The 27,364-nt window shown below is 34.7% G+C and overlaps 1 protein-coding gene across 2 annotated transcripts in view; it reads left to right on the forward strand.

Moving 5' to 3' along the window:
• The window catches only part of LOC128017724 (VPS10 domain-containing receptor SorCS1-like), a 144,786-nt gene extending 121,604 nt beyond the window's left edge, over positions 1–23,182 (forward strand). The window contains exons 13-27 of one of the 2 annotated variants that reach the window (XR_008184517.1): positions 616–707; positions 960–1,067; positions 2,182–2,299; positions 3,614–3,747; positions 5,978–6,091; positions 6,390–6,561; positions 7,431–7,617; positions 9,966–10,099; positions 10,291–10,414; positions 11,286–11,398; positions 13,618–13,752; positions 15,795–15,894; positions 16,098–16,203; positions 18,522–18,684; positions 20,782–23,182. Coding sequence is in view for 1 of the 2 variants with exons in the window: in XM_052603188.1 (XP_052459148.1) it covers positions 616–707; positions 960–1,067; positions 2,182–2,299; positions 3,614–3,747; positions 5,978–6,091; positions 6,390–6,561; positions 7,431–7,617; positions 9,966–10,099; positions 10,291–10,414; positions 11,286–11,398; positions 13,618–13,752; positions 15,795–15,894; positions 16,098–16,203; positions 18,518–18,684; positions 20,782–20,846 (1,869 nt within the window). In the remaining variant the exon portion in view is untranslated. Of the gene's footprint in view, positions 1–615; positions 708–959; positions 1,068–2,181; positions 2,300–3,613; positions 3,748–5,977; positions 6,092–6,389; positions 6,562–7,430; positions 7,618–9,965; positions 10,100–10,290; positions 10,415–11,285; positions 11,399–13,617; positions 13,753–15,794; positions 15,895–16,097; positions 16,204–18,517; positions 18,685–20,781 lie in introns of both variants that reach the window. The other variant, XM_052603188.1, reaches the window with a different exon arrangement.
• Positions 23,183–27,364: the final 4,182 nt, after the last annotated feature.

A 27,364-nucleotide genomic window follows, 5' to 3' on the forward strand; every position in this document is an offset into this window, starting at 1 on the left:
GGTGGAATCACACAGGTTGGAAATAAAAGGTTTAATTTTGCCTTTGCATTAGGGAACAAGAGGGGTCAGTTAAGTTTTATTCAGTTTAATATTAGCAATTTCCCGTTTTTATTATTTTTCATCAGAATGCTTTAAAAATAAGACAAACCAAGTAATATAATACAATATCATTGCGTTGTTTTCCCTCTAAAATTATTTAAAAAATGACATCAAGGTCACAGGAAATACCTAAATTGATTAACAATTAAAATAATACTTCAAAGAAAACATGTTTTTTTGTTTGTTAAAAAAAATATTTAAGTTAAAAGAAAAGCATGAACATTTGTACAATAGTTGCCTTGTTTTTCATACTAGATGTTATCATGCTGCTGGCATGAAAAAAATGTCAACATCTGCCCAAATAAAGTTATATAAAGTTATATAAATTATATAAAGTTTAATATTTTAAGTATTTCTTTATTATATAACGGGATTTTTAACAGCACATCATTTATACATTTATTTATTTAATAAAAAATAAACTTATTTCTATATGTATTTATTCATATTGGACATAAATACACATGCTCATATATTCCAAATGTTTAAGCGCTAAACTATGTCTGTCTGCTTCAGATATTTGACGAAGAGTACAGTGTGCTGTATCTGGATCAAGGCGGAGCTTTAGTGGCAATTAGACACACCCCTCTTCCCATCAGGCACCTCTGGTAATCCTGCGCCAATACCATTACTAATAATCCATGTGTATGTTCGTAAAGAGACGAGTCAATGCAATCGCACCGAGCTGCTCACACAATCACGGGGAGTGTGAACATTCTCATTAAACCCAGTAGACTGTGTAATACTTTTGTCTAGTAATCTAGATTAAATGTCGGAAAGGTGCCGTAAAGTACTGTTGGAATTATTTGCCAGCTGTGTGTGGAAATGCAATCAGGTGTGTGCTGCTGGTTTCTATGCAGGCTGAGCTTCGATGAGGGGAGGGTGTGGAACAAATACAGTTTCACTTCATCGCCTCTGTTCGTGGACGGCGTCTTGGGCGAACCAGGCGAGGAAACACTTATAATGACGTAAGTATGATGAATATTTAATAGTAATACATTTTGATTGTCCTGGAATAGGAAAATGGTGCTTGCTAAAATACAGTTTACGTTATGAACACTGTAGACCCTAAGAAACTGAAAGGAAACCTCAAAGGACTAAACAGCTTTTTTAGACATACTGTACATACTAACATAAAAATATTAGTACTATTTTATCTTGCTTGAGTAAAATAATGTTTAGAAAGAGAATATATACGTACACTCACTGACCATTTCATTGGGTACATCTTACTAGTACCAGGTTTTTGCCAACTTACACCCTAAACAGGTCTATCTAATAAAGCGGCTGGTAAGTGAATATTAAGATGGAAAGAAGATATAGAGAAATAATGCATTATGGATGGATGCCTGGTTTTATGAAACCAAACATAGTAGCAAATTAAGTGTATGCATATTCATTTAAACTTTATATAACTAAAATAAATTTTATTGTTAACATTTGCGAGTTTGTATCTCGTAATTGCATCTTGAATTTATGATTTTAAATCTCACAGTTTCTACTTTGTTGTTCATAATTGTCACAGATTTCTTATTTTAAGCTCTGTCACAATTGCATGTTTTACTTTCATAAGAATAAATGGTAATTGTGAAAAAAAAAGTGAGTATGAAATACTCAGTGCTTTGCTTAATGATACTTGGGGATAAAAATAAAGCAATTAATGATTTATTTTTTTAGATCTTCCATTAATAAATCACCTGTTTAAAAAAATGAATCAATAAAACCGTCATGCCAGTTCTGATTTTACATCATCCTGAATCCAGCACAGCCTTAAATTATTTTGAGAAGTATTTCATGAAGTTTTCCTTTGTAGGATATTCCTAGATACTTTCTGCAGTCTTTCTGACAGGCCCTAAAAGTGTCACAATGTTCTTGAGTGTCAGACTCTCTCAATGTGAGTTTCAGACTTTTTGTTGACAGTTTGACGCAGGTTTCCACTGATGGGGTTTGACTTGGATAACATTGCTAAGCATTTCCTTTCCCTGTCCGCTCTACATCTTTCTAATCATCAGAGTCACCGCGCTCTGGATATGCCACTGCTCACCAGACATACAGCGGCTGATTTTGTGCCTCTGTTTGCAGGATCTTCGGTCACGTCAGTCACCGCTCAGAATGGCAGCTGGTAAAGATAGACTTCAGGTCTATCTTTAACAGAAGATGCATCGAGTCTGACTATGTGGCGTGGGATTTACATGACCAGGTGAGAAATCATTTGATTATTTTAACATTTGGATCCATAAATCTGAATATTTGCCGGATATTCTTGTCACAAATTGTTGTTTGTTGGTCTCTTTAAAGAGGAAAGATGCTATATTTGTATTTCATTATTATTAGTAGTAGTAGTAGTATACATTTTTATAATATTATTTTCTATTAAATTTGACTCGTTATCATTCTTTTCTATATATATATATATATATATATAGAAAAGAATGATAACGAGTCAAATATATATATATATATATTTGTTTATCATATTATATTTTATTATTTTTATTTTTAAATTTCTCGGCTCAGTCTATAAAGCTGCTTAAAAAAAAAAACAAAAAAAAAACACATGACCTAATGGTAAGATGGTTGCAAGCTGTAAAGTGTGTCACAGTCGCCAACAACAAAAAACTTTTTTTTGCTTTGAGTAAAGGTACAAGGGTAGTACCACCCCCCAACCCCCCCCCCCCCCCCCCAAAAAAGAAGGATTGCTCCAAGTTCTCTCGGGCTCCATTGTGCCAATCATGCAGCCTCTGTAAACGAATCTCCCCATCTTAATGTCATTAATGTCCTCAACTCAACTTCTATATGGCCTCTCAAGCCTTAAAATGAAGAGAGTTCAGTCTTGATCAGATACCTTTCTGCTTTGTCTGGTCTTTCCAGCATAATAAACCCTCCAGTGAGGCCTGAGACTTTAGATTGATTGCACTAAAGTGTGTGCTACATTTGCTTCCTGTTGTTTGAAACTTATGAGATTCCTTTCTAACTGGCACTGACGTGCTTTTTGAAGGTCCGCTGCCGTGGCTATTTGTACAGGCTATTTGAATAATATATATGCCAGGAGTCAAGTGTCCTCTCACAGAGGGATCACAGAGCACAAATCCAAAATAAAATAGGAGCACTAATTTGAAGGAAGCATGTTAACAAAAAAAAACTAGACAAAAAAAAAAAAAATTTCTTCCAAGATACATGAAATGTGAGTGAGATGTGTGGAACCATGAAACCTTTGACAAAATGCACCCCACAGAATTTGGATGTGAGATATGAAATATGGAACAACCAAGTACAATGAGTAGAAAGATGTTTCTCTCTCTCTCTCTTTCCTGTTTTCTCTCGTCTTCTTTCCAGTCTCTTATTTTTCTAAATTCAGGGTGATGGGCACATGCTTTGTAGTTATGAATTATTCATGTGAGAACTGAAATAAACCTGAATGAGAACACCATATGCCAACTTTATGTAGAAAATGTGTGTGTGTGTGTGTGTGTGTGTGTATGCGTTTATGTATATGTTAAAATCCTCCTTATAGGGTGAACGCTGCCTCATGGGAGTCAAAAGAGTCTACCGAAAGCTGAAGCCCATAGCAAGGTGTGTTATGGGTAAAACCTACTCAGTCACAACGATTTCCGAGCCATGTGACTGCACTGAGTCGGACTTTGAGTGGTAAGCAAATAAACATTTCTCTTTTAAGATTCAAGTTCTATTCTAAAACTTTGATGACAGTTATTTTTTAATTATCTGATATACTGTATGTGTGTGTGTGTGTGTGTATACAGGGAATAACACCTCCTACCAGAAATAAGCTGTTTCAACCTTAATAATAGTAATAAATGCTTTGTAAGCACCAGAACAGCAAATTAGAATTATTTTTGAATAATCATGTAACATTGAAGCCTGGAGTAATGACTGAAATAAATTATATTTTTCAATACAAATCTAAAATAAAAGTTATAATTAGTATAATATAGAATTAGTGAAGTAACATATCATAACATAATGTAACATAATATAATGTAATATAATATAATATGATATAATATTATTTATTGTATCAAACAAATGCAGCCTTGATGAACAAAAGAGACTTTATTCAAAAACCTTTAAAAATAAAAAGTAAAGGCAGGGTAGGTAAAAAATATATAAAAAAACTTTTTTTTCAAAATTTGTTTAAACTTTATTTATATATCAATACATAATTAAAATGTAAGTTATGCAGCTACGTGTGCTAATGACACATGCTTCATGAAAAAATAAACAAAAAAATATGTATGATCAAAATACAAAAATAAAGATTTACCTGTCCAGCAGAAATAAAGCCATCAAGGAGTCACTTTTCAGCCCCTTGAGTTCCCTCAGTTCTCGCATCGCTGGAAAGCCACGCCGATATTAACTCACGTTTTATTTCTTTGTTTATCCAAAGACTTTTTGTTCATTGCGTTTTCTTGTACTGTTTCTGTCTTCCTTTTTTTTGCCTGGTTTGCCTTCACTAACTGCATAGGCCGGTACTGTGAATTTTGCTTGCTGTTTCTCTACAATTGTTTTGGTATTCCTAGGATCCGTGCCTCTTGAATTCCTCAAATCAAACTTATGCGCGCAAGTGGGCAGGTCATGTGTGGCAAAAGGGTGGTTGCCATGGTTGCGAGAGAGTGACAGTCGCCTAAGCCAATCCTATGTTTCGTCCCGAATGGAAATAATGAGCTGTGTTTAATACAGATTAAACGGTCTAGAGTCACTCGATTTTTATACTCTTTTTATCAGAGTACTTACATTTTAATTATGCATTGATATATATAGAAAGTTTAAACGAATTTGGAAGAAAGTTGTTTATAAATGTTTTACCTACCCTGCCTTTAAACCCTGCATTTGTATTGCTAACACTCATTTTCTTCTTATTTTCCCCTGAATTATCAAAGTTATTAATGTCATCGTTCTGGAAAGTTCCAAATTTGCAGGCCTCTTGAGGCCGTACAGAACAAAGTGTGAACGTTGTTAATCAGGGAGTGTAAAGCTGTGTGTTTACCAACACAAGCTGTGTAGCTTGTCATGATAATTACTGTCATTTGTTTTCTTGATTGGGGTGTTGAGTTGCATGGTTAGCACAAACAGCTTTGCCTTGTATTGTCTAATGGTTAGGTCTAAAAATAAATGAATAAATAAAACATGTAGATGTCAAAACTATCTTTGGAAGTATTTTCATGCTGACAAAGATCTTCATGCAATTGAATACAAATCTCTCTCTCTCTCTCTCTCTCTCTCTTGGTTATTTGTTAAATGTTAACATGAAAGAGTGATGCTAGCACTTCTGGCTACTATGCAATTTTTATAAATTGTTAGAAATTAACAATCATATGACTGCAAAGAAATACTAAATCTTTAAAGCATGTAATGAGCATTATTACGATGATTAACATGTCTAGTTAAAGACTTTTCTTGACTTGCCAGTAAGAAAAAAAAAAAGATATATTCATCTATTTCAATAAGTATAATGTGGGTGACACATAGACTTTTGCTTTAAATGCATATTATTCCTGACAACTAATATAATTATTTCCATATAATGGTGAGGGTTTTTCATGTTAATCATAGCGGGGAAGATTCTGACTTCCATATTGTAATTTCTTAAGACTATCTCAATGTAAATATTTGACAGTTAACAAATATCAGTGTTAATTTTACCATAAATACAATGACATGATTAAATAAATATTATTATTTAATGTTGTATCAGGGAGTTGACCGAGATACTAAAGACAAATGTTATAATGAAAGAAAGGCCATTTTCATACCAATAGGATTCCAGCTTAGCGCTGTGAGATCTGGGATGACTGTGTTAAACCGACTTAACACAAAGTAAAGAAGTAGAGACCTCATGGGTGTTTATGTTTTTTCACAGTGATTATGGCTTCGAGAGAAGGGCTGATGGGAAATGTACCCCGGCATTCTGGTTCCTCCCCTCCTCCATGTCTCGGACCTGTATTACAGAACACACGTTCCTCAACAGCACCGGGTGAGGTCTCACGTGACGCATGCATCTGTCTATTTAAAGTGATTATTCTCATTTAGAAAGCTAAGTGAACTTGTATGTGTTTGTTCCTGAGATTTTCAATTAAACACGTTCGCCATCTGTATTCTCAAATGATTGTAATGTATGACTCATTTAAATGTTGTGTGTGTTTTCCCTGTTATAGCTAAGCAGACTAATGGATTTCAGTGTTGCCAACTGATCGTTTTCTATTACAAGTTCAGAATCGGTTTATAAATGTGTGTAATTTGAATGAATGTCATGCGTCTGTGTGTGTGTGCAGGTACAGAAAGGTGGTGTCTAATAACTGCACCGGTGGGGTGATGGAGCAGTACACGGCTCGTAGGCAGCTATGCTCCAGCCAGGCCCCTCGCGGCCTCCACTTAGTGACCAGCGAAGGGAAGCTAACGGCGACTCTGGCCAGCAACGTCACCTTCCTCGTCTTCCTGGAGGAGGTATAGAAAGATTCAATGTTCCCTGAACTGCTTTTCAGTGACAAACATACAAGGACATACACAGTATTTTAGGGAATTTGAGTTTGCAGATAAAACAACTGCAAAATAATAGAAAGAAAACACATCTTTCCCACTGAGTACTGATGAAAACTAGTCACTTTGACCAGTGTGAATTCCTGTGAATTGTTCAGAAAGACTCACACACTAAGGAGTGGTTTTAATTCCTCTGACAATTCCTTCACTGAATATTACGGTCATAATCAATTATATATTTAATATGTATATTACTATAACACTTTAGTTTAAGGACCAGTTCTACTAGTTGCTTATTAGCATGCATATTACTAGCATATTGGCTGTTTATTAATACTTACAAAGCACACATTGATGCCTTTTTCTTAAGCCTACCCCATACCTAATCTAAACAACTACATTATTAATTATTAATAACCAGCAAATTACGAGCTTATTAAGGGGGAAAGTCATTGTTAATAGTGAAAATTGGTCCCTAAAGTGTAACCATCTGCTAACCTCCGAAGAACAGAGATAACCCTCATCCACCATAAACTGGGTAAGCTTGAGATTTTGAGAAATCATGACAGATTATCTTGCCTGCACAAAAGCAATGTTTTCCCATGGTAGATCAAGTGCTCTTGGAGAGAGCCTCCAAAAGCAGCTGAACTGACAGCTGAATGAATCGTACACGGAGCTTTGCCAGTATCGTAGTCAAGAACAGTTTTGCTTAGTGCCTAAAAAAGGCAAAATTCTCAAATATTACAGAACGTTCCCTGACTAAAGAACATTTGTTCAGCAGCCTGAATGTCTTTTTTAGCTAGACGCAGTGATGTTGTTACCCTTTTTTTTCACAGGGGGATGGATCGAAAACCAGCATAACTGTGGATTTCGGCGATGGAAACGCTTTCACCTACTCCAACGTGAGCTCTATCGAGGACGGCATTAAACACATCTACAAGAACGTGGGAATCTACCGAGTGTCAGCCACGGCGGAGAACAGTCTGGGCTCGGAAGCTGTGCTTCTATTCCTACACATTACATGTAAGCCAAGATATTGGAGGGCGAGTAACAATATGCACAATACAGACAGCCATATCATATTCTAATTTAATATCCTTAATGTATTTTAAAGACCCACTGGGTCTGAGCACTCTGAACTCATTTATGCTTTATTGACCAGAAAAATCTCATTTGGCCTTGGCCGTATTGCCCTCAGCATTGAGCAATCTAGATTTCAAGCTTATAGCCTCTAACTGGACCACGAGATTGGAATCATCCCTCTTAGTTATTGCAGACAGTAACTTTTGATGAGGGTCCTTAGGAGCCAAAATATCATCCAGGACTGATAGACTTTATTTTATGTAACTTTTTACATTTATGAATCAGTTATTTTTAGTCAATTAAAACCATTCAGCACAAACAGTGTTGTCCAATCAGTTTCCAAACAAATGACTCTTTCGAACAGTTCTTTTAGGTGAATCGGACACAAACGGTTTACATTTTACTCGTACTGTATGTTGCCTATAAATTATTAAGTATTATGAGTAGTAGTTTATAAAAAAAAATAAAAAAATAAATATTGAAATAGTAATTCAAGGAAGTTTTGGAGTCTTCTTACACAACTATTTGGAATATCTGATTCTAATTATCTTGATTCTTTATGGCAGAAAATCCCTAATGATTCAGTCGTGAGTCGGTGAGTCGGATACTTGTATTTGTAAACTTTTTGAGTCCGTTCTATTTAGAGAATCATAAATATACAGCACAATGAAACAAAACTATTTTTAAGTAAATTAGAACCATACAGTGTGAACAGTATAAGCCAACCGATTTCCTAACAAATGACTCTAATGAACTTTTATTTTAAGTGAATAACATCATAGAACTGTTATGTTTACTGTTAAGTTGTAGTTAGAACTACTGAGACTTCTTATTATAAAGTGCAGCATATATTATGCGTAGCATAGATAAAAAGTGACCACATTTTTTGCTTGTTTAATATTGTTGTTTAATATGTAGTTGATGCCAATTATTGAATTTACTTTGCTTCTTAAGACTGAGAAGTCATGAAAATTTATTTCAGATGCATTTGCCCATTGATGTTAAAAAAAAAAAAAAAAACATTGTGTTGTTGGTCATTTCACATGTTGGTCAAAAGGCATATTCCTGTCTGCGTTGGGGGTTCTTGGCCAAAATATGAATTAGACTTAATGCCAATAATTTACAGACTTTTGAGCAGACAACTCAATCCGCTTATGTTGCAGAGATGTTGGAAGATGTTATTTTAACACATTCTACAAGCAGATGGTCTTGAGTTTTTGTAGCTTTTTGTTAGTGGTTGTAGTCTGTGTTCATGCTAGAGGAAGCTCATCAAATATCAGCATCTAACAGAGATTAACTAAGCATTTCGATTCAAATGTTCGCCCTTTTTCTCATGTCCACCTACTCAGTGAACTTACCACCCACTGCCACATTCAGGCAGACAGATGCCTCTGCAGTGACATATTGATCAGGGAGACGGAACGCTCCCAATCTGTCAATCCTGTCGTGCCAGCCAAAGCAAACAGGGCCTCTGGAGCATGAGCTGAAATTCCCACGCAGATGGCTCTGTGTTGCTAGGAGAAGTTTTTGTGAATGAGTGAATAGATGGTGGCATCATTAGGAGGAAGTTTAGTTCGGGCTCTAACTTTGTTAAGGCATGTTCTTTTATAGTAAAAAATAACCACATTCCACCCCAATTTTCTTTGGGATTGATACGATTTTTAGAAGGTTTAGAAGAGTTTGGAGGATCTTTTATTTAACTTGTTTGAAAGCCAAGGCTCCATGTATTTGAATAAAAATACAGTAAAAACAGTAGTATTGTAAAATATTATTTCAAAGAAAAATAACTGCTTCTATTTTAATTCATTTTAAAATATAGTTTATTTCTTGTGGTGGCAAAGCTGAAATTTCAAGTTATCCTTCACATTATCCTTCAGAGATTTGGTGCTCCAGAACCTTCAAAAGTTTGGGGTTGGTTTGATAGATTGATTGAATCATTTGATATTGAAAACATGCTCAATGTTTTGTGTGATTTTTGATCAATTTAATGCCTTTGCTAAAAAAAAGTTTTATTTAAAAAAAAGAAAATAAAAAAGAAACAAATCAAAAGAGAAAAAAAAGGCTTTTCAAAAGTTTAAAAGAACATTTGAAAAGTTTTTTTTTTTTCATTTAGCCAATGATTTGTCAACAATTTAATGTTAACAACAATATTAGCAGTCAAATTATACTTAAATTAACATATTCTTAAAAACTTAACATATATATATGGTTCTCTCAGTTGTCTTTAACACGGCAGGTTTAAATGTGACCAACTAACTTTTCTATTTTCTTTCTCTTTCCGAGAGCAGGTCAACTGGAGTCTATTCATCTCTCTGCTCCTTTTGTTGCTGTGAAAAATAAAGAAGTCAATCTGACGGTGGTTCTCTCGCCAAGCCAAGTGGGAACCGTCACCTATATCTGGTGGTTTGGGAACAATTCGGAGGTAAAGCCTCCACGTGTGACTCACTAGACACCTGTGCATGACTCAGTCTCTCTCTCTGTGTGTGTGTGTGTGTGTGTGTGTGTGTGTGTGTGTTTGCCTCACAGAGTGCCATGTAAATAAAGATGGCATCTTCACTGCAACTACGCTGTCAATGCATACTCTAGAGAGTCTCTCTTACGCTGTATTCACAGCCCGTGATCACGCTGGAGGGGAGTGTGGCGTTCACGTTCTCTCGAGAGGGAATCAGTGTTGTCACTGTGCAGGTGTCCGCTGGGAATACCATCCTGCAAGACAGGAAAACCATCTCTGTCCATGGTGAGTTTTACATACAAGAAGTAAACAGACTGCTAGCTACTGAAAATAGCTTCATATATTAGCAATAAACTTTCTCAAAATGTTTTATTCTTTCCCCATTGTATATTTGTGATACTTTGTGAAATATCAGCACTTTAACTATTTTAATTAAGAATACAAGATATGGTAAAAATGCTTAAATATATATACAATTGATAAATACAATACAATCAAAAATAATGTTATGTTATTCTTCCATTTATTATTATTATTATTATTATTATTATTATTATTATTATTATTATTATTATTATTATTATTATTATTAATTTGAATGAACTCTGTTAAACCCACCAACGCTGAGTATTATGCTCACCAAAAATACAATAACAACTAAATTTTAAAACAGTATTACAGTTTCAAATAATTGTTTTTTTTATTAGATTTTTTTTAATGTAATGTATTAGCATTTATAGCATCATTACTCCAGTCTTCAGTGTCACATAGTCCTTCAGAAATCATTCTAACAACGGATTTGCGGTTCAAGAAACATTTGTAATTATTATTAATGCTGAAAACAGTACTGCTGCTTCATTCTTTTATATATACTATATATATATATATATATATATATATATATATATATATATATATATATATATATATATATATATATATATATATATATATATATATATATATATATATATATATATTTTTTTTTTTTTTTTTTTTTTTTTTGATATCCTCAGAAATGTCAAAGTTCAAAATGAAACTGCATTAATATTGCATTTTAAATACTATATCATACAGAAAAAACATTGAAAACAGATGCTGCAGCAAAGGTGTACTGCAGGGCAGCTTTCAAGAACAATGTTTTTTTTTTTTACAGAATACTTCAGATCTCAACTTCTTGCCTTTTCATCTAATCTGGATGATCACAACCCTGATGTGGCTGAATGGAGGCTTGATGTGAGTCGAGTCATTAAAACCTCTATGGTGCAGGTGAGTTCAATCATTTACCATTTTACAAAAAAAATAATAATTAAAAAAAATAATAATAATGATAAAACCCTTCACTTTTCACACAGCTGAAAATCTGTTGCTCTATTTAGTGTCAGAAAAGAGTTCAGCGTGCATATACAATATAATTAGGCATGAAGAGCCAATCATGTATGTTTGCTTTGAGGTCATTTATATGGTAGTCAAGTGCTAACATAAGGTTTAAGCAGATATACTGTACATAGTGAAAGTGAAAGTGAAAGTGACGTGACATTCAGCCAAGTATGGTGACCCATACTCAGAATTTGTGCGCTGCATTTAACCCATCCGAAGTGCACACACACAGAGCAGTGAACACACACACACACACTGTGAACACACACCCGGAGCAGTGGGCAGCCATTTATGCTGCGGCGCCCGGGGAGCAGTTGGGGGTTCGATGCCTTGCTCAAGGGCACCTAAGTCATGGTATTAATATTTAATATTTACATATTTACATATTAAAGTTGTTATTTTCCTTGGAGAATGTAACTACAGCCTGTTTATTCATAATGATAGTCAAGTACACAAGAATAAATAAACTGATATTTCTCTTTACACTTAAACTTTCTCCAATGCCTGTTAGTGCTCTTTGCACAAGGTTTAAATGAATGAGTGTGTACAAGAATACTCATCATCTGATCTGACCTGACATAGGATAAAGAAAATAAGATAGAATAGTAATGCCGTTAAAACAAAAACCTTTCAGAGAATCTTCATTTAAAGATCTACTTGAGCCAATTCAAGTAAACCTGTCAAGAGGGAATGTTCAGCATAAAAAAAATATATGTATACAGTATATACACACACACACACACACACACACACACACACACACATACACACTCCATAAATAAAAAGTTTACAAATACAACAAGAATAGTCAGGAGTTTTGTTGGCTTTTTCACGCACCACTTTGCTTGAAGAACTCGAGCTGACACACTTGTGAAATTGGCTTCCAGATTCGCGATCACCGATGGAAGGAAAACACCAATGTGACAGGAAAAGCTTCACGAATATTCAAACATATGGCACGACAGACTGAAATAATCATCAGTGTTCTTCTGCACTTCACCCGTGGCATTTTCAAGAGGCCGTTATAACTGAGCATCCGGACTTTCTTTATAGATGTTTATGGTAGATGACACTTGAGAATAACGGTTCTCATGTGAGCCATATGCGTGTTCTGCTCTAGTTGGTTAGTGGTAATGTGTGTAATGAGTTCTGCACTGGGCATATGGACAGGAACGAGGTGGACGGTGTGACCTTCTAACACGAACCATGGAGAATGTTATTCATTCGTATTCAGTCTGAAAGGCATAGTTCACCCAAACATAAAAGATGATGTCTTTATTTACTCACCCTCATTTCATTACAAACCATGTTGGAACTGTGGAACACAAAAGGGAAAATACAGAAAAACCGATTTGTTGCAAGAGTGAGAACCAATGATGTGTGCCATGATGTCAAATCTGGTTCAACCTGTCGAGAAGACACGAGGGAGTAAATGATGCAGACATGTTCATTTTTAAACTTAAATGAATGGCAGCTGTAATGGACTGTTTAATTATGAGTATTCACAAAACAGTAAACAATATATTTTATTTTATTGTATTATTTTATTGTATTATTTGAATTTTTTACATACAGATGAATGGCTCAAAAACAAAGTAAAGAAGCCTATTTTTCTGCATTTATTAGAAAATGCATTACAAAATTATGAAATATAACTATTTAAAATAACTGTTTTATATTTTAATAGAATGCACATTTAGTCCTGTGATACAAATAATTTTTAATAGTGTCACACGATCTTTCAGAAAGCATTCTTATACAGTATGCTGATTTGAAACATTTATCATTTGATGTAATGTTAAATTGTTCTCCGAGTTAATATTTTGTGATATGATTTTTTTTTTTTTTTTCAGGATTCTTTGATGAATAAAATGATCAAAAGAACTTATTTGAGACCTTTTGTAACATTATATTTACTATCACTTATCAACTCAATGCATCCTTGCTGAATAACAGTATTAATGTCTGAATAATTATAATAATTACATTTAAAAAAAAAATCAGTAAATCTCAAAAGAGCATTATATTTGTCTCCCTTTCTCCTTGTATTCCTCTACTCCTGTTTATTGGTTGTTAGTATCACTAATGCACTGTTTCCTGTTCTTCAGGCGACAGGAGTGAATTCAGACCAGCTGTTGGTCACTGTGTTGCCTGGACTGCCAACAGCGGCCGAGTTCTTTTTGTTACCAGACAAACAGCTAACAGAAGGGAAACCAGACAAAACCGCTACCCATTTAGACCAGGTGCTGGACAGAACCCTCATCTTTCATTATGCATGTTGGTTTTCAATCTCATTTGTGCTACACTCAGCTATAATTGATGTTTGGCTTTACTTGTGTCTCTTATTCAAGGAGAAAAGGCTCAGATATCCAAATGCTATTTTCAAATTCCTTTCAAATACAAAAGGATGGTGGGTTTTGACAAGAGTTTCTTATGGTCTCCAGCAGATGTCAATGTTGGCCTGTTTAACTCTTGACAAAAACCTGTTTTTACTAGTCCACGCAGATTTTTCTTGTTTAGAAGATCTTTAATTTTCTCTTGAAATGTAATAAGACAAGCACAAAGCTTAATTTGATACATTTCTTATAACTCACTTGTGAGGTAGTGGGGTGAATTGTTAGGTCATGGCTAATTCTGGCCATACTGCAGTGGATTTAGCCATTCCAGAGAACAGCCATTATCGAAAATGAGAAGTTGCCTCATATCCTCCATGCAGAGTGATTTCTCACCATACAGACTATAGAGCAGGTCATTAGTAATCCATCCACTAGATCATTCAGTTCTCCATTTTCTATTAGATATTATATCACAGATGATAGGGGGATATCTGCACTTTGTGGAGGTCCATGCATGGGTGCTGAAGCAGCACCTTTTTAGGTTTTTTAGCTTTTTTTTTTTTTCTCGCCCAAACCTACCTTGAATCTTCAATGGATCTTTCACTGCAGATACTTATAAATCTCTGTTCAACGGTGGGATGTTCAAAGTATAATGTGTAGATAGCCTTATTAAAAAAGTATAATAGACTGACTGACCCTGGTACAATTCATAAAGACAGTAATTATTCACGGTATCATCTCATTTTAAAAGGGTGAGAAATAAGGACAGAGTGAGACAGAAGGTGAGAGCGGCGGAGAAATAAAGGAGCACAGAAGAAATAAGTCAGGAGTCATTTAGTATATGAGACAGATTTAATGAAGCTTGGGTAGAAAGAGCGAAAGAAAGGATTCCTTGTTATTTTGTGAGAGGTTTAGCACCATCATCACTGAACTCAGATCTGATGCCCAAGATTAAGCTTAAGAAATGTTTATGAAAAAAATAAAAATAAAATAAACGCTTATGTAAAAAAAAAAAAATTAAATAATAATAATATTAATAAATTTTTCATTAATAAAGTAATCCATATATACAAAACAGCAACTATTATTGTTATTATTATTGTTATTATTAATATTTTTGGCTGTCTTAGTCAGCAGGCAATGATCTTTAAATCCTGACAGTTCTATGAAAAACAATAAATAATGGAAAAGAAAATGTAGGCGTTCAATTTTATTTTTTTGAGAAGCACATTGCAGTTTTATGACTTCAGCATTAATGTCAAATTGTAATGTCAAAAACTGTAAATTCTGTGACTGTAAACCATGTCAGCTTTCTGAAGGTGTAATTTTACCTCAACCCATATTAAATTGTATAAATTTAGCATGAGCTCTTGCAGTGCCATTTATTAATACATTGTTGATGATAATAATAATAATAACAATAATAAAAACCTACTTTAAAAATTAAGCTCCTGTTAGATTGACCCTTAAACCCTGATGTCCTAATCAAGCACAGGCACAAACAAATAGTTTGTTATGTTGGGAGGGAAATAACTGCTTTTAATCTGCTTTTGAGATTTATGCATAAATAAAAGAGCCTGACAGTCAAGGGCTCTGCGTGTGTTTGAGCTAGAGGAGAGAGATGTTAGGCCTAAATGAGATCCCTTCTATGTCATCTATCTATATTTGTGAGTGAAGGTGATAGAGTTGATTGATGCTGAAATGTCTTCTCAGTGTGGTTCAGGCTCATGTACGACAAATAACATCACGAGCCCACCTCAGCCAACAGTACAATGCATCAGGACTCAACCGGCTCAGAAACAGGGAAATCAAATACCTCTGGGACTCAGTATCTATGTGACTGTCTAACTTAATCACAGATTTTGGATGTATCATATATAAAGCATCGTTTTCTTATCCAGTGTGGTATGAATACATGAATATGATCATGTGATTTTTTTTGCTTTCAGCTCTCAGAACTGGTTCTCAGTGCTCTGAATCAGAATCTGGTTCAGTTCACACTCAGACCAGGAGTCCAGATCACAGTATACGCTGCCCATTTATCAGCAGGTAATGAACTAGAATCAAAGACTATTGTTCTAGATACGAATGAGAGAAGAGAGTCCTATATGACATTGGTTGTATAATGAACTCTTTACTATAAAGGGATTCTTATGATTAAGGAGATTTGTGACTGTTTATTAAAAGAAGGGTTGGAGACATGCCAGACTGTGCACTAACAACTGTTGTCTCTTATTTCCCTCTGTGTCTAGCGCCTCTAGTGGACACAAGCGAGAATCACAGTGGCTCAGCTATGCTCATGCTCCTGTCTGTGGTGGTGGTGGGTTTAGCTGTGTTCCTCATCTATAAATTCAAAAGGTATTGCTATCCATTTTCAAAACTTCAACCTGGATAATAATGCATATATTGCATAGCAGTCAAAATATGGTTAGCTTTCTAAATTGGTTAAATGTCTAGTGGCAAAAGTGTCTGGGGAAGCCCGGAAGATTACAAGTTATTTATAAAGTAGTCAAGACTTTGTATTGTTACTATATAAAACCTACCTAACCACAATGGATTGACTGATGATTGACTTATATATATATATACATATATATACATATATTTATGTGTGTGTGTATAAAGACTCAAGTGAGGCTAAATCATTCTCATTCTCTTAGATCTCTAAATTTAGGTGTCGTGGCTCAGTTTAGCTCACATGTCGAGTGGTGATTCACCCTTTTGCTATTGCAGAACCCCCTTCACTTGTGTCTAAGCGCCCATAACAAATGAGAAATGTCAGTCAGTGCACAGACATTATCAATATTTAGCCCTTTGAGTTTTTCAAGTTGACCTTTATGAAATGTTAAATGATTGCACCGTTTCTGTCATTGGACTGAGAGAAAAGGGCACGAGAGGTCAGCAAGACAAGATCTGGAGACAGGAGAGGGAGACTATAGAAGTGGCGAGAATTTTCTGATGCTTTAATACATAAGTCTGGGGCATTCTGTGACACTATAGCCTGCAACATTTCACTTCTTTGAAAAATATGAGGAACTTCCTGTTAAAAAGTTAGTTTGCACAAAATTAATGATGGAAAAACTCTTCTTTTTGGTGAATCAGTTCACAAAACGAGTCTAATTTTTGTTAGTGAATCATACTGATCCTGTTGTAAACTCTGAATATAAGTGAATTATGGCCTAAATATAGAGTAAACATGGTATGGACTACTTTTATAATGCATTTGCATCACTTTTGAAGCTCATCTTCCATGAGGTCTAATTGCAGTTGCAGTACAGTAAGCTCTGAAGAAAAGCTTCTGCCAAACACATAGAAGTAAATGGGTTTAGAGCAACATGAGAGTGAGTAAATGGTAACAGAATTTCTGTTTCTTTTTGTGAACTGGGTATTAGATCACATCTTAATGAGCTGTCCATTTGTGTTGTGTTTTCTTCTTTCTAAATCCCTCTCCAGTTGTATTTAGCACAATACATTTGCTTTTGAATCCTCTTAGGCAATGCTGTGTTAAAGCTCTCTTCTGGTTTTTGCTTATGTGACTTTCTCCCTCCGTAATGATGTAGACCAAGATGGATAAAATCACCTCTCTAAAGGGAGGCCTTGATTTCACAACCCCTAAGTGAGACTTTTCACACAGAGGTCTTTTTTTTTTTATCCCCATGTCTTTTTAACAACTTTTACCTGAGGCAGATCCCAGACCTCGGCTTATAAATGGATAGTACCACACTCACAAACTATAAACACACACTTCCTGTGATAAATGACCAGAATGATGTGAACTGCAAAGCTGATAATGTTAGAGCCATCAATGTTCAGAAAAAAGGCGGAAGCGCATGAATATTAATTAGGTAACATTTGGCTAGTAGTCCTTGCTGAAAGATAAGTTGGTGACCACTTAATACCAGTGTGTTTGTCTTAACTAGGTCAAGAAAAAATTAATTTTGGTTTTATGCAAGTAGCTATGAAAAATTTTGTATAGTACTTATATATTTAAACTACTGTTCAAAAGCTTTGACTTAGTAAGATTTAAAAAATATGTATTTTAAAATCTTTTGTCTTCACCAAGACTGCATTTATTTGATAAAAAATACAGTAAAACAGTTAAAACTGTTATATATATATATATATATCAACTTTTCTATTTTTATAATAATTGTTATTAAGCTATTTTTGTGGCAGTAAAGCTGAATTTTCAGCATCATTACTCAAGTCAGTGTCACATGATCCTTCAGAAATCATTATAATACTATAATTTTGTGCTCAAGAAACATTTCTTCTTATTAAAACATTTTGAAAATAGCTGTGCTGCTAAATTTACAGTGAAAACATTGTACTGTGAAACATTTTCTCAGGATTATTTGATGATTAGAAGGTTAAAATTAATTGTAATTTGAATTAATAAATATAATTAATTTGATAAAAAAAAGAAAGAAAAAAATCTACTGAACCCCAAACTTTTGAAAGATATTTTAAATATTTAAATGATTAAGTTAAATTCTTAACTTATAACAATTATTTTCTAAAAGTTGAAGATGGACACTTGTCCAATAAAGTTATGTTTGCTTACCACTTGATAATATAGATTTTTTTCCCCTTCCTCTGGCTGATTACCCCAAGCATATGTTATAGCATCAAGCTTTGTTTGCCCATGTCTCATTGTAAATCTTTCCTCAAGGAAGATCCCAGGCCTCCACATCTATGCAGCGATGCAGGACGAAAAAGAGCAAGAAATGATCCAGAGTCCAGTTTCACCCACTGACAGCACACCCAGCTTCAGCTCTCAGAGAGAGCTGCTCACATCACTGGAACCTCTGGACACAGAGCCCAACACCCAGACCATCGGTGAGTACCACACAGTATGATACAGGCCCTCGGCACCCATTTCTGATACTTCTCCATTGAACACTGCTTGGGAACAGCAGACACACTTTCACTGTTACTCGGCTCAGTCATGCCGTGTTAGCCAACTTCATATAAATGGCCTCAGCAGTTTTTGTTGGTATAAAGAGTCTTGTTGATTGCAGGGAAAAGCCCTGGTATCTCGACGTATTGTCCCCTGGTCATTCCTATAATAAATCAGCGGAACAGCAAATGTCATGATTTATTTCAGCTTTCTAGGCTGCTGTGTGAATCACTTACACTCACATATGAGGTTGTTTGACATTTGGAAAGAATGAAGAAGAAACAACAGTAAGAAAGTATACCTACATGATATAGATATCAAGCATAGCATTAGTTCTGTCCGGTCACGTCAGTCAAGTACACATTATCTGACTCTCAGCTGATCCACGTCAACCTATAGGGATATGGATCATCAATATATATGGTACTTCAGTAGCTTTCAATTTTGCTAAATAGCTAATGGCAAATTCAGCAGGCAAACCCCACCATCTTACTAGGAATTGTGCAATCAGGAATTTAGCGAGATCAATTTGTTCCCCTTATGGACTTCACCTCTGATTCAAGTTTGTGAACTTGAACTTGCGAATTCGCTGCATTAATCTTAAGCTGCCTGATTTGGAAGTAACTGAGCTAGCATTGCTTCTCACATCACTGTGTTATTGACATTGACTCCATGAGTAACACTATGTGACTGACTCACTAACAAGTTCAGATGGGATCTGAACTCCCTGCATGAAGAAGGATATCAAGAGATCAAGCATCCACGTCACAACTGGATATGTTTCACTCTCCGTTCATCTCTGAATGTCTTCACGAAGCTAAGCTAAGTTCCTTTTTAATGCTTTCAGGTTATTGGCAACATGCTTGTTGCTAAAATGCTTTTGATAGGCTTATGCGATCATATTGGCAATACGTGTTATTATCTATTGTCATTGGCAACATGCTGTGTTTTAACTTCGACTTTATTTATATAGCAGTAAACAGCACAAATTCAGGCAGCTTTGTGGTGATAGAGAGGAAATAACAATCATGGTGCAGGCGGAATCGGAATCAGTTGTGGTGCAGCTCCAGGGAGAAAATGGTAAGCAGGCGTTGTTCGGTGAGGTTGGTTCAATGTTGATTCTCTTCGAGTAATGGAAACATGCTTGTTCCAGAACTGTCTGGTTGCTTTTGGAACTCGCTTGTTCTTAAGGCCATCTGTTTTCTGTTGGAAACATGCTTGTCTAAAGGCTATCTGGTTGTTATTAAGAACATGTTGTTGCATAAGCTTTTCGGGTATTGGCAACATACGCATTAGGTCATCTGGTTAAGGACAACATGCTTGTTACTATGGCTTATGGAAGTTTTGGCAACATACTCGTTTGGGTAAATTGGGTAAGGGCAACATGCTTGTTGCTTGAGGCATTGAGATTTTCAGTATCACATCACCAATCACATCATTCCATATATAAGTTCCTTCGGTATTATCAGCAGCTTTCATGTTGGCTCAATAGCCAATTAACCTTCTCCATCCCCAGCTCCTCCTCTCGTCCAGTCAGGATTCAGCCTTTTGATACCCCTTTGAATCAGACTTAATTTATTATATAACTTACTATGTGTTATAAAATATATGATTAGTAAAGTGCTAAATATAAAATGTTTAAAAATACTTTTAATATAACTAAAAATATTATTATATAAAACAAATATATTTAATTATGTAATACACACACACACACAGACTAATATAAAACAAATTAATTTAAAAGATGTAGAATACATAATTATATAAATATTGGAATTGTGTATATTGTACATTTATTACATAGTGTGTATGTAAATAAAATAAAATTCTAAATTTCAAAACAAAATTTGAATTGCATTTATTATATGCATACATGAACATATATAAATCATTAAAACCATAATAATGATACTTATAAAATAATAAAATAATTTATTTTCAACATTTAATTTACTTTTTATTGTCATGTATATTGACAGACATTTTATCGATTTAGTTTTTTTATTGTGATTGTGTCCCTCTGTATTTCCCAGAATGCATCAGTCCTCATCCACGTGTCAAATTCTCATCAGATCTTCCTACATACATCGACGTTTGAACTCTAGCCTCCGCCATGTCAAGGACTTTGGTCATGCGGACACAAAGGTTTCAAGCTTTATTCAGTACTCGTGCATGTTGGACATTAACTTTACTGTGCTCTGTAAATACTAGAACAAACTTTGTACAGCTTTTTTATACATCTGTGCATTCAAAAAAAAAAAAAAAAAAAAAAAAAAAAAACATTTTTGATGCTGTTCGTTTATAAAGATGCCAGTGTGTACAAACTCTGAGCGAAAATCCAGCATGAAGGTTAGAAAAAAAAAGACAATTATACTTGGTTACCTGTCTGTTTATTTTTCTTGCAAACAGTGGCAGTACAGTATTCATGAGCGTAAAACATGGATATGTGACATTTTTTAAGTGTTTTAATAATAAAATGTAAAATATTTAATGAATATTGTAAAATGAAACATTTCTTGGGTTTATCTATATCTAGCACATCTGTACTTTAACACAGAAATGTAGATTTTACCACTAATTTTATGAGTTTCATGCCTTTACAGGGTTAATGTTGAAGCTTGTTTATCTTATTTTACTTCTCTGCAATAGCAAATTATTTTTTCTTAGTAAAATAAAATCTTTGTGTATCTATGTAGAAATAACTGACTGTTGGTTTACAGATACATAGTGTCAAGTTATGCTGCGTAAACTGATTTGAGACATTATGGCCAAGCATAAGATGATTATCCTGTACTGTGTCTGGTGTTTCAGAATTATTTTTTGTTTTGTTTTGTATGGAATAATTTATGTGCATTCACAGAGAGTTACATGATTTATGCTTTCCTTTTGCTTGTTTATTTGTTCTTTTTTGTGCATTTAAATTCAGTCATGACGTACCAAAAGTTAACTGTACATGGTGACGGAAATGAATGTATGAATATGTAAGTACATATTTAAATATATAAGACTTGTTTTTTTTTTTTTTTTTTTTTTTTTTTTACGTACGATCAGTGTAAAATCACAGGGAAGCTATGATAAGTTGATGAATTGACGAATACTAACGAATCATGTGTCACGTATGGAAGGCAGTATACATACCTTCATCCACTAGAACAGAGCTACTATTCAATAACTAATTGTATGTATACAACTGGTTTCAGCCACTCCAAAATTGGCTACAATTTACAGCACAAAACACATTGTTGGCACAAGCCATGTTTGAAATAGACTAACTGGTTTAAAATTAACTAATTGGACACCATTATATTGTAGTACAATAACAATACAATAGTACAATAGGGACCCTTTTTTGCATGTCCTCCTGTTTATTACAATGGTGCTGTTACACTCATGGATGAGATCCTGCTCCTCGTTCACCTTTATGTCACACTCAATATTGATATTCTTTTTTATATAGTTCTATCTATGAACTATTTGCTTCTCAATTTTGCTCTTCTTTCAATATGTTCTCATTTGAATATCAAGGTTCTATTATAGCTATTGTTAGTCTTTCTATTCTCATGCACCAATGAATGTAACTGGAGATCATTTTTACTACAGAATTGTCAGGATATTGAAAACAGCATGTCTAAAAGGAAAATTTTAATGGCTAATTCTGTTTAAATTGTCATTGTACCTTACCTTTTGTACACTGTGTATAAATATCATGTCACTGCAGTAGAGGATGTTCATACTGAGACATTTCACTATGGACTTGACACAATCACAGTACAGATTATATTTTCATAATATCACACGCTGAGGTTTGATACTGTCTATAGAATATGAGAGGATGGATTACAGGTTGGAAGAAGGGGCTATAAAAGGAACAATGGCAATATCATTAAATTGTTTCTACAGAAATCAATGTCTGAACATTCAGACCTGAAATGACATTACTTCAAACCAGGCGGCTGGAGAGAAATACATTTGAATTATTAAGTTGAGTTGTATGTTTAGACTGAAGACAGAGCTTTTGTTAAACCACTGGCTACAAAACAAGACACTTTATGAGCTTTGAACGGACAAACTGTGGCAGCCAGGAAATCGAAGTCCAGCGCTGCCACTTCTCTCTTAAAAGTAAGGAAGATTATTTTTGTAGAAGACAAGTTTTATTACTGTAAAGATTTTATAAATATATAAATATATATATATATAAATACATAAAAACTTGTAGGTGTGTAATGTTTTGTTTCTTTATTTTTTATCTTTCTTTGACCTCAACTCTGTGCTTATGTGGAATTGTTTCTGTTTGGTGCGATCGTATTTATTAAATGAAACCAGTCCCTGTTATTGTGTTTTGATTTTCTTACAGTATTTGTAAAAACATTATGTAATTTGCTGAAGTAACCTTTCAATCATAGATAAAAAAATAAAATAAAGTATTGATCAAAATGGTGTGGGTTTTATTTAATTTATAGGCTTTTAATAAAGGCTTTTTAATGTGAATATAATTGTAATTTTTGTTTAACGATTTTGACAATAGTTATTGTAATAGTACAAATAACTAATATAATGGTACAAACACCGAAACAATTTATATATATATATATATATATACTTTTTTTTTTTTTTTTTTTTTTTTTTTGCATTTTGGTGTTTTTTATTCCTCTTGAAAGAGGTATCTTATGCTCACCAAGGTGGCTTTTAGTTGGTCAAAAATACAATAAAAATATCAATGCGTAATATATTACATTTTAAAACAATTGGTTTCTATTTCAACATTCTATAAAATGCTAATTATTCCGGTGATTCAAAGCAAAATTTTCAGGATCCACAATTATTGTAATGTTTAAAACAGTCCTACTTAATGTTTTTGTGTAAATTGTGATACAGCATGAATAGAAAGTTCAGAAGAACAGCATTTATAAGAAACAGATTATTATTATGTTTTATATTATTTTGTAACAATATACAAGTGGCATATATAAAAAAGGTACTGTTCTGGTGAAACCGATAAAATGACTTCTGTCCACTTCCAGAGAAAAACAATTGTTATAAAAGAGGAGAAATGTGCAGTCATTAGCGATGAATTGTGAGAGCGCAGCTAGAGAAACAAAGTGAGGGAGGTCACTGGAAGGCACATTAGACTGCAGATTAAGACGCAATCAATGCTTCCAGGGCCCCGGCTCTGCTGACATCTCAAGGTAACTTCCAACGCCGCCCAGGGAAATGTAAGTATGAATGTGTTTGGGCGCGCCTGTTATGCAATTGCAGTCAAGGGCAAACAGCTAATTCAAGCCTAATGAAACATTTAGATTTTCTCCATAAAAAAGAATCACGCCCTCATGATAAAGTATAAGGCACCAGCGTACCTCTTGTGTACAAATGAAAATTCATCAGAGGCCTGTCTCCTCCAGGATAATAACCAGCTCAATCTGCTCCCTGTGGGTTTGTACTGTAGTTACTCCAAGGACATTAGACTCAATCTTCCACTGGTGACACGTGTGCCTACGGCGAACAGTGTCCACCGCTGACACCTCGGCGAGCCGCTAGCAGACTCACCACATTTAATCACCTTTGAAAAAAAAAGACCAGCGGGAGCAAGAGAGAAGAACAAACACGCACACCAAAAGGGGAAACTGCCTTAGTAATTCATTTCATACACCTGTTAAAATCCAAACAATATATAATACATATGAAGGAATTAACAGGAACAGTGTACACAAAGAGCATCACTCATGTGATGAATGCAAAATCAGGTGTTTTGTGTCAGATCTCCTGTTAGGACATTTTACTGCTTGATTTGAATGGCTTCACGGGACAGTATGATTGTGCCTCTATACAGAAGACACAATTCTGTCAAGCTGGGTTTCCCAATAATATTGCAAATCGTGCTTTTATTATCATTGGTAAGTCCTGAACTACCAATATCTCCATGTTTGTCTCACCAACAGAAAAATACTGTGAAACAGGAAAATTATGGTGTCTTATCGAGGTAAAAAAAAAGTATAGTATAATTACTATAAATGTTACTGCATTAGGCCTACTTGTTATATATCTCATATATCCAAGTTCTTAATGCAATAACTACAGAATTGTTACCGCATTTAATAGTTTAAGTAATATAATGTGTGTGTGTGTACATATATATATATATATATATATATATATATATATATATATATATATATATATATATATATATATTGTATCTGTATTTGTATGTGTAACAATCACAAAATTATTCGTATCTGTATTCGGATAAAACCGGAAGTAGGCGGAGCTTGAACCGGAACTTCGTACAATTATAGTACATATACAATAATAGTTGCTAAGCATAGACAGTAAAAGAAATGGACACAGCGACCCCATTGGATTCAACGGAGACAAGTGAAGTCAATTAGAAGCAAGTTCTTCCTGGGGGTCGGGCGTACTGCGCAGACTCAAACTGAGCTTGATGACGTAGATGTCACGTGAACAACCTTTAAGACTTCTAATCGCTGTGCCAAGAGAAATCTGAATCACCCACCGAATCTTGCAGATGTTGTTGAATAATTTTGTCCCGTTTCTTTTATGGACACCCTATGGGCTTCTCCCTTGACTTTATGCCTCCAACGTCCCCCCGATAGCCTCATAGACAGTAAAAGATTGCCTGCGAGCTTCTCCTCTGCGGAAGTTCTAAGCGGCATGCATTATATTTTTTTTCCTTCTTGTTTTCTCGTTAAAACGACTTAATTTTCTCGTTATCTCGACATAACGAAGTTGTTTCCTCATTATAAAGACATGACAGTTTTACTGTTACTATAGTAATGAATTCAACTTTGACAGGCTTTTGATGGACAACTATGCAGGCACTCTTACTTTAGCCTATATTTCAGCAAATTTTGCTTCGCCTAGGTAATAACGTCTACAATACTGTACATAAATAAAGGCTGATCAATCACTGTTGATTTTTCCAGAGACCGTACACCAAAGTTTTTTTTATTTTTATTTTTTATTAACATGTGGCAACACCGCAAACACAGGCTGAGCGCCTTCAGAAAGATGCAGAACTATTCTAAGATCTTTTAGAGCTGCTTGGATTAAACCCACTTTTAATTTTCCCTTTATTTGAAATAAAGTTATATATAATTTATATTTTTTAGTAGTCATCATGTGCTGTGACAGATATCATGTGCATTAAGCTTCTGTTTGAAAAGAGCGTTCATGTGTACATGTAGTGTGTGTGTGTGTGTAAGGGATCATGTAGGGTTCATCCAGCCGGTTGTTCTTTCAGAATAAACCCCGACAGGGTAATCAGGAACCCTGAGTGAACAACTGGCTGGATGTACATTATCCCACTTATTACACACTACTTGCCACATAAGTAAATAATTATACACAAAATATTTATTTGAGTTGAAATAATTGAACGCAAAGCTTCTGTGAAGACAGCAGTTGCAAGCAAGCGGCAAATTTAAGATGGACTTTTAAGTGAAACGGTGCAGTCAAACCACTTATTACACAACATTTTACCACACAAATAATTAAGGCAATAAAAATATTTAGACTGGCAAACATTACCAGTTTGTTAGTTCTCTAATAATTCATTACAGCGTACAATACAATCACAGCAAAATGGCAGCAGCTGCGTTTGATACCAGTCCACTATACCAGAATGACATAATTAACCCTGTCACGCATAGTGGTCACTACAGTGGACAGCTATTAAAAAAGCATTTTCATGAATTCGCATGGGTTGTTATGGCAAATTTTCACATCTTAAATAAAGGACTGGAACTATATAATATTATTATTATAACAGTATATAACATTACGTAAAATACTAATGTTAATTTGTACTTTCAGAAAATCAAGGCTAAATTAATAACCTCTGCAATGTCCACACTGTGAGTTACCATAGTTATACCATGACATCAAAGAATGTGTATGTGTGTGAGAGAGCGAAAGAGAGAAAGAGAAAGAGAGAGAGAGAGAGAGTGAACAATACAAAGCTTCACTACTTATCCAGCAATTCACTTCATTAACTTCTCATCTCTCCCTGGGGACAGATTGTATTCACAGAGGTTAACACAGGCCAGCAAATGGAAAGTCACTCTCTTCCACAGACTGATTTGCATGGTCTGTTGGTAATTGGCATTCAGGAAAGCTGTGTTTGATTATGAGGTTCAGAGGTGCGCTTTCACTTCTGGAGACTTTATCGCAATGCCCTTGTTCGTAACTCCACTGGAAAGATGACGGTGATCTGTTGACAGTGATTTCATGAGCATGTTCCCATCATCAGTGATTGATCTGCTTATGCAGCAGAGCAGAAGGATAAGTATATTTTAATGAGAACGAAACAGCTGAACTACATGCAGCGTTCTTAAAGGTGGCAGAAGGAAAAGGAAAACAGTCAGGGAACTGAGTCTTGTGGGACACTCTCCCATAAAAGGGATTATTTATTTCAAATGAATGTAACCCTGTGTTTGTCCTGATTGATCACCATGCTCAGTGGAACTACAAAATAAGCAACCTCCATATGATGCATATGTAAACGAGTAATTACTCGTTATTTTACCTGTGCAGTTTTGAATAAAACCCAAAGGTGGAGAACCAATGGTGTAATGCAACAATACTTCAGGAATAATACTT

Source organism: Carassius gibelio, chromosome A1 (genome assembly GCF_023724105.1).
Source record: "Carassius gibelio isolate Cgi1373 ecotype wild population from Czech Republic chromosome A1, carGib1.2-hapl.c, whole genome shotgun sequence".
Taxonomy (NCBI): Eukaryota; Metazoa; Chordata; class Actinopteri; order Cypriniformes; family Cyprinidae; genus Carassius; species Carassius gibelio.